The sequence below is a fragment of the Sapajus apella genome, unplaced genomic scaffold (genome assembly GCF_009761245.1).
Source record: "Sapajus apella isolate SASKATOON/1434 unplaced genomic scaffold, GSC_monkey_1.0 scaffold128, whole genome shotgun sequence".
NCBI classification, from domain to species: Eukaryota; Metazoa; Chordata; class Mammalia; order Primates; family Cebidae; genus Sapajus; species Sapajus apella.
In genome coordinates this window covers 562,462-576,279 of record NW_022437068.1, presented here as the reverse complement: position 1 = coordinate 576,279, position 13,818 = coordinate 562,462, and the positions used below count along the sequence as shown (strand labels likewise).

Genomic DNA, 13,818 nt, shown 5'->3' with positions numbered 1-13,818 from the left:
GTTTCTTTAGCTCACCAAGACCAAGAGTATATCCCTGGGCTCCCACGGGCTATGGCATGGGCCAGAAAGTGCCTTCATGTAATAAGCTGGGAAAAATCTATCTTACACTCTGTCTGGGACCATGTCTTTCACAACCTACTGTTCACTGTCTGAAAGTCTCATTTTATGTATTTTGTCCAGGTGTGTAACTGTTGATGGTGGCAGAGCTAGTCCAGTATCTGTTACTCATCAGGATTGAAGCAGATGTCCAGATTTGGGTTTTAAAACCTCAAGTGTGGCTCCATAATCCAACATCTTATTGCCTCAAATAGCTGTTTGATTTATAAAAGATCAGTTGTTTTTGTATTCAATTAATTAATTCTTCCCCAGGATGAGGCGTGGTCTTTGTAGCAGAGCAGTTATTTTCATATAATTTTATAATAGCTTTTTTTTGAGATGGAGTTTTGCTCTTGCTGCCCAGGCTGGAGTGCAATGGTGTGATCTCCACTCACCGCAACCTCTGCCTCCTGGGTTCAAGTGATTCTCCTGCCTCAGCCTCCTGAGTAGCTGGGATTACAGGCATGTGCTTCCACGTCTGGTTTATTTTGTATTTTTAGTAGAGACGGGGTTTCTTTATGTTGGTCAGGCTGGTCTTGAACTCCTGACCTCAGGTGATCCGCCCACCTAGCTCTCCCAAAGTGCTGGAATTAGATATGAGCCACCACGCCCGGCCTTATCATAGCTTTTTTTTTTCTTTTCTTTTCTTATTTTGGTTTATCATAGCCTTTTTTTTTTCTTCTTATTTTGATTTATTTTATACATATATATATATATATATATATATATTTTTTGTCCTACCTTCTTTTTTTTTTCTAGACGGAGTTTCACTCACATTACCCAGGCTGGAGTGCAATGGCAAGATCTCAGCTCACCGCAACCTCCGCCTCCTGGGTTCAGGCAATTCTCCTGCCTCAGCCTCCTGAGTAGCTGGGATTACAGGCACGCACCACCATGCCCAGCTAATTTTTTGTATTTTTAGTAGAGACGGGGTTTCACCATGTTGACCAGGATGGTCTTGATCTCTTGACCTCGTGATCCACCCGCCTCGGCCTCCCAAAGTGCTGGGATTACAGGCTTGAGCCACCGCGCCCAGCTATAGTTTTTTTTAAAGGCATCTAGAAAAGGTCAATGTGACACCTATATTCTGGAGAAGAAGAGAAGGAATTACTCAACGAATACCATGTAGATAAAATGCAAGGGTTTCTTATGAGCTGACATTGAAGATACTTGAAGGTCTGGGGCCAGAATACGGTTAGTATGGGTTAAATATATTTTAGATCAAAAATCAAAAGTCGACCTCTCTAGTTCTGAGGGAGTGTTTAAGGTATTTCAGACCAGCTATCCAGTGAAACCACCCTGTCCTTGAGGTCTGTCACCCAGGAGAAGCATGACCTCCTGGTACACTTCTTTGTACTTCCTGTGTTAGTCCATTTCACATTGCTACAAAGGAATACTTGAGGCTGGGTAATTTATAATGAACAAAGGTTTATTTGGCTCATGGTTCTGCAGGTTGTACGAGAAGTATAGTGCTAGCATCTGCTTCTGATGAGGGAAGCTTCCACACATGGTGAAACGTGAAAGTGGAGCAGGTGCATCACATGGCAAGAGAGGGAGCAAGAGAGATTCCAGGCTCTTTCAAACAACTAGCTTATGCTCGGGGGAACTAGGAGATCAAGAACTCACTCATTAATGTGGGGGGGGCACCAGGCCATTCATGAGAGATCTACCTCCATGACCCAGACAGCTTCCACCAGGCCCCACCTCGAACAGTGAGGATCACATTTCAACATGAGATCTGGAAAGGACAAACATCCAAACCAAATCACTTCCTATGGATTACTATTTCAAAATTTAAACATTTGTAAAGGGTCTATCACCCATTTTTTTTTCTTTTCCAAGTCAAACGTCACTAAACTTCAAGCACTGAGATTAGAATCTTGCAATAACTTAACAAGTTAGGGATGGCCCAAATGAGATAATCTTGCATTAATAAAACCAATCTTTCTTTTTTTCAGGTAACCAGCTATCTGGGAAGTCTGCATTTAACACACCAAAAGGCCACTTTTCTACCCTGGAATGCTCCTCCTGGCCCCTGGCCTCTCCCATTACTCTCTGCTCCTTGCCTTCCTCCCCAAGACTCCTTCCCCTGATAAATTCCTTCAGAGCTTGCACCAAATGTCACCTCTAAGAAGGCTTTCCTTGGACCCCCACACCTGCTCTTCTGTATTTCCTAGGCAATGTCTACTTATCCTTTTTAGCATTCAGCATTTCAATTCAACAAAATATAAGCTCGATGACGCAGAACCATGTCTTGTTCACTAAGGTCTAGCCTTGTCTCCATGGACTGGTATAAGAAAGGTGATGAGGCCGGGCCTGGTGGCTCATGCCTGTAATCCCAGCACTTTGGGAGGCTGAGGCATGTGGATCCCCTGAGGTCAGGAGATCAAGATCATCCTGTTCAACATGGTGAAACGCCATCTCTACTAAAAATACAAAAATTAGCTGGACATGGTAGCATGTGCCTGTAATTCTAGCTACTTGGGAGGCTGAGGCAGGAGAATCTCTTGAACCAGGGAGTCAGAGGTTGCAGTGAGCCAAGATCGTGCCACTGTACTCCAGCCTGGGTGACAGAGCAAGACTGTCTCAAAAAAAGAAAAGAAAGGTGGTAAGTATCCATTGAATGAAAAAACTACACTAAATCAAACATATAAGGAAAACCCCTTAAGGTTGGCTAACCAGTAAGTTAAATAGTTTCACAAGTATTTTTCATGAATGTGATGAATTACACTAGTATTTTGATGAGTTGTGTATATTATCTACTATTATTTATAAGGCATGAAGGATAAAAGTATAAAAGACTTGGACCCTGGCCTGGGGGACTTAATAGTCCAACAGGGAAAACAGAGTAACATGATGTAAGTGTGAAGGAAAAGGCTTGAAGATGGAGGGCTGTTTCCACGAACAGTTGGACTTGCTGTCTCAGGCCCAGCATGACTCAGCCTCCTATTCCTCCTCATCTTCCTTGACCTCTATGTTTCAGCCACCCTGGTTTTCTTTCAGTTCCACAAAAGTACCATGCTCATCCTACCCAGGCATTTGAACAGACAGCTTCATTACACTCAATCTAGCTAACTCCCACTCAACCTTCAGGGGTTTGTTTCCTCAAAAGTCTTCCCAGCCCACCCCTCATCTAGGTCAGGCCTACCTGTTATATATTCTCATGGCAACTGAGCGCCTGCTTCCTGAATGTATTACAATGGTAAGTGTTTGTGAAATTATTTGTTAATGACCAGCCTGCACTAGACTTTAAGCTCCACATAAGGCAGAGGAAACTATGCCGGTCTGGTTCCCTTGTCCCTAGAATATAATAGGTCTTAAATACATTACCTGACAAACAAGTAAGCAATAGAATAACTAAACAAATAAACAGGGGGAAGGGAAAATTGTATTGGGTTACTGACAATGACTAGGATTTGGGTAAACAAAAATTTCAGGTATATAATAAGTGACAGAGCTCAGGTTCAAAGCCAGGTCTGTCTGAAGGGAGGGTCCTGAAGGGAGTTTATAATACTTCCAATGATAGGTTGGATTTTTTTTTTTTTTTTAGAGCTAGGGTCTCACTAGGTTGCCCAGGCTGGTTTCCAACTTCTGGCTTTAAGCAATTTCCTCCCACTTCAGCCTCCCAAAGCACTGGGATTATAAGCTTGAGCCACTGTGCACAGCCTAGAGTGGATTATTCTTCCCAACTAGGCACCTCCTCCCTCTAGTAATGTTATATATCCTCAGTCTTTGCAACATGACCTTTGCAAGATCTCCTACTAGGAGAAATACATCGACTAATGTCATTGACTTTGGCCTTGGTCCTGTGACTTGCTTTGGTAATAAAAATGGAAGACATCACACTGTACTGTTGTTGAGCTGAGACTTTAAGGCATAATAATCACCAACCTTTTTAAGCTTATCCTTTCTACCATAGGAAGAGTAGGACCCAAATGACTGTTCCTCCTCTAGCCTAGATTTTGAAAGTAACACATACAATGGTCTGGAACCTGACTCAAAGCTATGTGGCTTATTCAATAAGTTCAGCCTCGTGACACAGCTGAGCCACAGCCAACCTGCACAGCCACGAATGTGAAATAAATGTTTGCAATTGTAAGCCACTGAGATTTTGGGATTACGTGATATGAAATATTGTCACAGCAGAAACCTAACTAATATGCATGCCTACTCAATGACAGGGTTCCAACTTATTCTTCTTTTCTTTATTTTTGAGATGGAGTTTCGCTTTTGTTGCCCAGGCTGGAGTGCAATGGTGTGATCTCGGCTCACTGCAACCTCCGCCCCCCTGGTACAAGCGATTCTCCTACCTCAGCCTCCTGAGTAGCTGGGATTACAGGCGCCTGCCATGACACCCAGCTAACTTTTTGTATTTTTAGTAGAGATGGGGTTTCACCATGTTGGCCAGGCTGGTCTTGAATTCCAGACCTCAGGTGATCCACCCACCTCAGCCTCCCAAAGTGCTGGGATTACAGGTAAGAGCCACTACACTTGGCCAGCTTATTTCTTTCAGTATCTAGCACATAGCTGGCTACATAGTGGGTGGTCAATCAATACTGTTAAACCCAATAAATGGTGTTCCTCAGGGACTCTGGTGAAATGAACAAAACATTAGCAGTGCTTCCAAAGCAAAGATTTTTAAAACGGATAAATCTAATACAAAGTGACTAAAGGGAGAAGGCTTGAGAAAATGGGCATTTTTATTTTTTGGTTAGGACTGAGAACCTCTTCTGGCACTTTAAGTATAAGCAGATGCTTTGCAGACACCTAATTTAACTCCTGTCAGATAAACTGATTAAGTATTCAAGAGGCAGAATATCATTTGCTGGTTGGCCTTAAAAAAAGAAAATGTCAAGATTTTAAATCGAAGAAGTTGCATGACTTTTCTCTTGTTATCTGGTATTTCTAATGACATAACTCAAAAACCAGAGGCAGCTAAAGCAAAAAGCTAAACTTTCAGCCCAATCTTTCTTCCGCATGAAGACTTGCATTCCATTTAATTTCATAAACCTGTACTAAGTAACTACCAAGTATTCTGGTGATGGAGGAAAAACAATATCTTAGATCTGAGCCACTGTAAATCTCTTTGAAACCAGGCAGGATATAAAAATATATATGCTCCTAAGTTCAACTTAAACTCATAATGTTTTGTAACCTACAAAACATTTCTTCATACATTCCTCATTTCGTTTTCACAAGAATATGTGAGAGAGATTATTAATTATTATTATTATTATTTTTGAGACAAATTCTCACTCTGTTGACCAGGCTGGAGAGCAGTGATGCAGTCTTGGCTCACTGCAACCTCTGCCTCCTGGGTTCAAGTGATTCTCCTGCCTCAGCCTCCCAAGTAGCTGGAACTACAGGTGTGTACTACCACACCAGCTAATTTTTGTATTTTTAAAGTAGAGACAGGGTTTCACCATATTGGCCAGGCTGGTCTTGAACTCCTGACCTCGTGATCCGCCCACCTTGGCCTCTCAAAGTGCTGGGATTACAGATGTGAGCCACCAAGTCTGGTTTTATTATTTTTATTTTTTAGACAGGGTTTTGCGTTGTTGCCCAGGCTTGGGTGCAATGGCATGATCACAGCTCACTGCAGCTTTGACCTCCTAGGCTGAAGCAATCCTTTTGTTTCAGCCATCAGCGTAGATGGGACTACAGGTACAAACCACCACCATACCTGGCTGATTTTATTTTAAAGAGATGGGGGTCTCACTATGTTGCCCAGGCTGGTCTTGAACTCCTGGGCTCAAGTAAGCCTCCTGCCTTACCCTTCCAAAGTGCTGGGACTGCAGGAATGACCCACCATGCCTCGCCTGGTTATGTTTTTTTATCCTTCTCTGAGATGAGGAAACAGAGGCTTAGCCACATGGCAAGTGCCTAGCGGAAAGTGACAGATGTCTGACTCTCTTTCTTCAATGCCATAGGGCCTCATTTCTCAAGACTTAAACATTTATAGATATAACAGAAAACCTCTGCAAAAGAATCAACATACCACTCCAGGGAATATTTTCTGGAGCCGGTCCGCTGCAGCCAGAGCCTTGGGCTTACCACCCCCTAGGCAATCTTCAAACTCATAGAGAGGCTGCCTCACAGGATTGGAGTAGGAGATCTTGGCATTGTCCACAAATGTGATGTGTCTCACGCCCCAACCCTGTGTGGAAACAGGAGATCATGGTGTGTTTCTGATGAACATTTCACAGGGTGATGTCTCTTGAAATCTCAAAAGGAGTCTTGCTTTGGAGGAGCTTGGGAACCTCAAAACAGAAGAAACTTCAGAAACTGAATTGTGCAAATTCAGTTTATGATAAACAGAATGTTGACTTTCCTTATAAAAACAACATAATTATATACTCAGTGCCTGGTTTCCTGCAGTAACGAGATTAAAAAATGTTAAAGTGGCACTAATAATTCATTATTTTTGACAGTGTCACCAAAGATTTGGAGGTGAATCCCAAAAGAATTGTCTATGTTGTTGTTTTAAAAAGATTAGCAATAGCCCCTAAATGTCTTTGATTTCCCTTAAAGAATAATTAAGTGTAAATAACAACTATTCTTGAAACTCATTTAAAGCCTGAATGAACTCCTAAGAAAAAATGACTCACAAGTTGTTTCCTACTGTATGATATTTTAGAACATTTTGTACCATTTATTCAAGAGGCAGAGCCTTATTAATAATCTGGAATTTAGCGAACAAGTCTATATTCTTAGAAATCGTTTTCATGGTTTATAGGCTTCAGTGATGTCTCCTATAACAGTTTTATAGAACCATACAATTTTAAAGGTGGTTGGGATCTCTAAAATCCTTAATCCAATTACTTTGTTTTACAGATGTGGAAACTGATGCCCGGGAGAGTTAAATGATTTGCCTAAGGCGTACAACTGGTTAATGGTGGGAATGAATGAGCTCTCCAAAGTTGCAACTAAATGAAGTTGCCTACTTCTTGGGGTAGGGTACGGTGGGTATATTGTAGTATATCATAAATAAGCATTAGTGACCTAAGAGATGTCCTGCCATGACTGGCTACAAGGCTAAGATTTGGCTCTTATTTCAGTATCTTTCCGTTAGAAACTGAGAGACTCAGTTAGACTGAAGGTTTCAGAGGTTCAGCCAACAAGGACCCACGATTCGTTTTCAGGGTTGAGAACAGGACAGAATCTGCCATTTATAAGCATAGATTAGACTGGCTGTTTTGAAGCCCATTGTTAACCTTTGGTCTACCACCCAGTTTTGTAAGTTATTTTCATCATCTAAGCAACCTACCATGGAGGGAGAATAAAGCCACTTGTGCTTGCTTTGAGGATGTTTATTTCTGAAGTATTTTTGTATTCCTTAAAGCAACTGATGAATGGATAGCAAGGAAGGCAAATTGGGAACGTGCTGGGTAGTAGGAAGGAAGCCAGATACATTACAAACATGCCATAGGTTAGTCACATGCAGGTGTATTTGCACACTTAACTTTTGGTTTCCTGGAATGCTACACAGTTTAAATGGCTAATCTGCAAAGATTAAAGAAAATTACAATACTCAATGCTGGTGAAGATGTGGTAGGGAGAAAACCATCTTACTGACTGAGAATGTTAAAGTGGTCTAATCTTTCTGGAAATCAATTTGGCAATATGTTTCTTGAATCTTAAGAATACCCATTATCCTATGACCTATTTCCAGCAATTTATCCTAAGAAATAATCTGACACACTGACCAAGATGCAGTCACAAAGATGCTTTGCAGCACAATTTACAATTGCAAAAAACTGGAAACAACGTTAAATCTAAAGAGAAGGATACAGTAAGTTATGTTTCATCATATAAGAAGGCACATTCTATAGTCATAAAGCTTTAGCAGGCATGGCAGTGAACTTGTGCAGTCCCAACTACTCGGGAGGCCGAGGTGGGAAGATCACAAGGTCCAGTCCAGCCTAGGCAACAAAAGCGCAAAAATAAAAAGAAAGCTTTGTAGATAGACATCATTTTTAATGACATGCTAATTGGTAACAGCAAAGGACATTATTATACATCTAATAAAATGTTAAAATACATATTAAACATTGGAAAGTGACAAGTCTGCTTTATGACTTTTATTTTTTTTATTTTTTTTTTATTTTTTGAGACGGAGTTTCGCTCTTGTTACCCAGGCTGGAGTGCAATGGCGCGATCTCGGCTCACCGCAACCTCCGCCTCCTGGGTTCAGGCAATTCTCCTGCCTCAGCCTCCTGAGTAGCTGGGACTACAGGCACGCGCCACCATGCCCAGCTAATTTTTTGTAGTTTTAGTAGAGACGGGGTTTCACCGTGTTGACCAGGATGGTCTCGATCTCTTGACCTCGTGATCCACCCGCCTCGGCCTCCCAAAGTGTTGGGATTACAGGCTTGAGCCACCGCGCCCGGCCATGACTTTTATACTTTACAAATTTTCTATAATGGCTTTATATTGACTTTGCAATTATGAAAAGTGATAGGAAAATCTAAGCATCTAATAATTCTAGAACCTAGAAAAATACAGTAAAATAAATTTCACAAAAGGAGGGAAAAATAAAGATAAAAGTAGATATTTATGAATCTGAAAGCAAAATGAGACAGAAAACAAAAATTATAGAACTAATAAATATAGTATTTAGTGCTCCAAAAAGAGTGGTAAAATAGACAAGCCTCTCTAGCAAGGCTATGAGAAAAAAAGAAAAACCACAAATATACAACATTAGGAATATGGAAAGATTTTTAAAAAGAAAATTTAAAAATAAGAGAGTACCATACATATTTTATGTCAATCAATTAATTAATTTTTGTTGGTTTTTTTTTTTTTTTTTTTGAGATGGACTCTCTTTCTGTAGGCCAGGCTGGAGTGCAGTGGCGTGATCTCGGCTCACTGCAACCTCCGCCTCCCGGGTCCTGGTTCAAGCAATTCTCCTACCTCAGCCTTCCAAGTAGCTGGGATTACAGGCACAAGCCACCATACTCAGCTAATTTTTGTATTTTTTAGTAGAGACAGGGTTTCACCATGTTGGCCAGTCTGTTCTTGAACTAATGACTTCGTGATCTGCCCACCTCAGCCTCCTAAAGTGCTGGGATTACAGGCGTGAGCCACCGTGTCCAGCTATCCGTCAATTAATTTTTAAAGCTAGACAAATGAATTATTTTCTAGGAAAACAAATGGACTGAAAACCAGTACTGTAAATAATCTAAAAAGGGGAGTCAACACAGAAACATCTGTAAAAGTTTACAAAGATTCCCACCACCCCCACTGCCCCAATCAACACAATTCTAAAACGCATCAGGCCCAGATGGATTTATAACTGAATTTTACCTAACCATCAAGGAACAGATAATTCATTTATTTAAACTGTTCTGGAGCTCAGAAAAAAGCAGAATGTTTTAAGTTTATATTATAAAGATAGCACAATGTTAGGTATAAAATACACAAAGATAAAAGAAGGAATAACATGACTATAAATCAATTTGACTTATGAATTGAGGTGTAAAATTTGACTGATTAATTGATTGGTTGATTGAGACAGGGTCTTGCTCTGTCACCCAGACTGGAGTGCAGTGGCATGATCTTGGCTCAGTGCAGCCTCAACCTCCTGGTCTGACACAATGCTCCCACCTCAGCCTCCTGAGTAGCTGCAACTTCAGGTACATGCCACCACAGCCAGGCTAATTTGTGTGTGTGTGTGTGTGTGTGTATGTGTATGATATACATACATATACATACATATATATGTATGTATGTATTTTTTTTTTTTTAAAAGAGATGGGGTTTTGACATGTTGTCCAGGCTGGTCTTGAACTCCTGAGCTCAAACGATCTGCCTACCTTAGCCTCCCAAACTGCTGGGATTGCAGGCATCAGCCACCATAGCCCAGTAAGATATAAAATTTAAAAACAAAACATTACTAATTGAATTCAACAGTATCTGAGAAGAGTAAGATACCATGTATAAATAGGGTTTATTCTAGGAATGCTCAACATTAAAATACTTTGTCTTGACAGATGTAGCTGATAAAGCTCAACATTTCTGATGTAAACATGCAGAAATAGAAATCAACTTTAAATTATAAAGAATACTTACCAGAAACCAATATTAAAATTAAAAGTAAAAACAAGAGGCACTCTCATTAAAGTCAGCAACAAAACAAAGATGTCAACTCTCACTGCCATTCTTCTACATTACTGTAGAGTTCTAGCCAGTCTTATAAGACAAGGAAAAGAATCATGTAAGTGTTGGTGAGGGATACTAGCAACCTACAAATTCAAAAGAATCAAAAAATTCTTAGAACTAAGAGAGCTTAGACAGATGGCCAAAGATAAATATGCAAAATTCACTATTTTTCCTGCATTCCAGTAAAAGCCAACTGGAAAGTTTAATGGGAGAAACTATCTCTAAAGGAAAAAAAATCATTAAATATGTAGAAATAAGATATTTAAACTAAATTAGATATGTGCAAGCCCTATATAAAGAAAATGCTACCGAAAGACAACGATGATCTAATTAAATTAAGAGATACACCATGCTCCTAGGACTAAGGATTAATGTCATAAAAATACATCAATCCCTTCTAATTTATCTATAAATTCACTGTAATTTCAACTAAAACAGTGAGTACGAATATAAAAATAACAGATCAATGAGTCAAAATAGAGAATCCACAAAGAGACTCAGGTATATAAGGGGACTTAGCATTTGATAAAGACAGAAAAATGATGATTTCGATTACTGAATAAATGCCATTAAAGCAACTAACAATCTATTTTGTGTAAAAGTAGCTAGATCTTTACCCCTTATCATGTAACCAAAAAAATTTCCACATTCATCAAGTTCTAACATAAAAACAAGAGTTCCATAAGCCGCAAAGGAAAAGACTGACATATATAATAATATAAAGTTGAAAAAAACTTTTTTTTTTTTTTGAGACGAAGTTTCTTGAATGCAATGGTGCAATCTCACTCAATGCAACCTCCACCTCCCGGGTTCAAGCAACTCTCCTGCCTCAGCCTCCTCAGTAGCTAGGATTACAGGCACATGCCACCACGCCTGGCTAATTTTTTGTATTTTTAGTAGAAACGGTTTCACCAGGTTAGCCAGGCCAATCTCAAACTCCTGACCTCAGGTGATCTGCTCACCTCAGCAAATCAACGTTTGGGATTACAGGTGTGTGCCACTGAGACTGGCTGAAAAAACTTTTATATGGCTAAAGACATCTTAGATAAATTGAGAAAAACATTACAGAAAAAAGATTAATTGACCAATAAAAAGAACTCTAAATCAATAAAAGAAACACAACCCAGGCTGGGCATGGTGCTCATGCCTGTAATCTCAGCACTTTGGGAGGCCAAGGCAGGTGGATCACAAGTTCAGGAGTTCAAGACCAGCCTGACCAACATGGTGAAACTCCATCTCTACGAAATATACAAAAATTAGCCAAGCATGGTGGCACACGACTGTAATCCCAGCTACTGAGGAGGCTGAGGCAGGAGAATCGCTTGAACCTGGGAGGTGGAGGTTGCAGTGAGGCCAAGATCATGCCACTGTACTCCAGCCTGGGCGACAGAGTGAGACTCCATCTTAAAAAAACAAAAACAAAAATAAAAAAACAAAAAAGAAACACAACCTGAAGAACATGAATAAAAAAAAAAACTCACAAAAAAAATTAAACTCGCCCTTGCTAATTAAAGAAATGCAAATTAAAACAATAAATGTTACTTAACTGATTAAGATTTCAAAAGTTGATATATCCAATTTTGGCAAGAGTATGGAAAAAAATTCTGTGTCTCACATGTATAACATTTTTGGAAGGCAATTTAGTTTGAAAAAAATTTTTGACTGGGTGCAGTGGCTCACATCTGTAATCCCAGCATTTTGGCAGGCCAAGGCAGGCGGATCACCTGAGGTCAGGAGTTCAACAGCAGCCTCGACAACATGGTGAAACCCTGTCTCTATTAAAAATACAAATAATTAGCCAAGTGTACTGGTACATGCCTGTAATCCCAGCTACTCAGGAAGTTAAGGCAGTAGAATCCCTTAAACTCGGGAGGCGGAGGTTACAGTGAGTTGAGATCATGCCTCTATACTCCAGCCTAGGTGACAGATTAAGACTTTGTCTCAAAAAAAATTAATGAAAAACATAAATATTTAAAATATTTATATTCAAATTCTATACTCTCTCTAACATAGCAATTCTATGTCTAGGGCTTCCCCCCCCAAAAAAAAAATCCTATGGATATGCAAACATACAAGTATAAGAATGTTTTCTAATAGAGAACAGTCTCTAATAGAAAAAAATACAAAGCAACCTGAAATTGATTCAATAAACTAAGAACATAGTCATAGAACAAAATAACACATATACATACTATGGAAACATAGAAAGGTAGCCACAGTCATTTTTTTATCTAGTTAAAAATCTGTTAAAGATCCTATATTATAATCTAATTTTTATAAATATAAATAAATATCAGCAAAGATAACAAAGATTTCTCTATATTTAGATATGGCTAAAATAGCATCTTGGAAAGACGCTGCATACTAATGTACAAAGTCTCCTTAATGGGAAACGGAACTTACGATGGGTGTGGAAGACTTCCGGTTTCTATCTGATGACAAAAGCTTGTATTTCTTTTACAATTAAAAAGATAAGAAGAAAAGGAAAAAGGAAGGGAGGGGGAGAAGGAGGGGAGGGGGAGCGGGGAGAAGGAGGGGAGGGGGAGCGGGGAGATGGAAAGCAATCATGGAGAGTAAAACAAGAAGAGAAGCTGCAATTTCAAAGGTGCCATTTGTACACCCCAACCCCGACTTACCATCAACGTCCTAGCTACATTGCAACCCAAGGTGCCGGCTCCAAGCAGCAGACATTTGACAGACACAACCTTGTCCAAGTCTAATGTAGGGACCAATCTCCAACACATCAGTTTGAGATTTAGATCCACTGATGACTCAGCTAATCTAGAAAAGGAGAGACTTATTCAGTTACTCATTTGTGCAATAATCTTGTCCTAAAAGATATCAAGTGGCTATGCAAGAAAATAAGAAATAAATAATAAGGAAATTGGGATAAAAGGAAAAAGAAGATGAGGCTGGAGGGTAAGCAGGGAGGAGAAAGGCTCCCACACAGCAGCATGCTGTTGGAGTCCTCTGCAATGAGGGGGTGAGGGGCACAAATTTGATACTGAGCTCCCAGCAGCAAAGGTGAAAAGGGAAGACCATGACCAGTTAAAGGAATCACGGTGTCCATGAATAAAAACACACCACTTGATTAAAAGGAAAGTTTTTCCTAGTACTGAAAACAAAAATTTTTCCCCTATCTCCTTAATGAAGATTGCATTCAGGCTGGGCATGGTGGCTCACGCCTGTAATCCCCGCATTTTGGGAGGCCGAAGTGGGCAGATCACTTGAGTCAGGAGTTTGAGACCAGCCTAGCCAACATGGTGAAACCCTGTCTTTACTAAAAATACAAAAATTAGCTGGGTGTGGTGGCGGGCACCAGTAATTCCAGCTACTCAGGTGGCTGGGGCAGAAGAATTGCTTGAACCAGGGAGTCAGAGGTTGCAGTAAGCTGAGATCATGCCACTGCACTCTAGCCTGGACGACAAGAACAAAACTCCATCTCAAAAAAACAAAAAAGAAAAAGAAAAGAAAAAAGAGTGCACTCAGATTCACCCTTAAATACAATACTGGTTTCCATGAAATATTTCTTCTAATATCCTTCAAGGTGGGCCAATAAGG

The 13,818-nt window shown here is 40.1% G+C and overlaps 1 protein-coding gene across 8 annotated transcripts in view; it reads right to left on the bottom strand.

Moving 5' to 3' along the window:
- ATG7 (autophagy related 7) overlaps positions 1-13,818 on the bottom strand; it is a 261,895-nt gene that overhangs the window by 183,316 nt on the left and 64,761 nt on the right. For all 8 annotated transcript variants that reach the window (XR_004264016.1, XM_032262224.1, XM_032262226.1 and 5 more), the window contains 2 exons: positions 12,894-13,038; positions 6,095-6,253 (listed from right to left, as the gene is read on the bottom strand). Coding sequence is in view for 7 of the 8 variants with exons in the window: in XM_032262224.1 (XP_032118115.1) it covers positions 6,095-6,253; positions 12,894-13,038 (304 nt within the window). In the remaining variant the exon portion in view is untranslated. The remainder of the gene's footprint in view (positions 1-6,094; positions 6,254-12,893; positions 13,039-13,818) is intronic.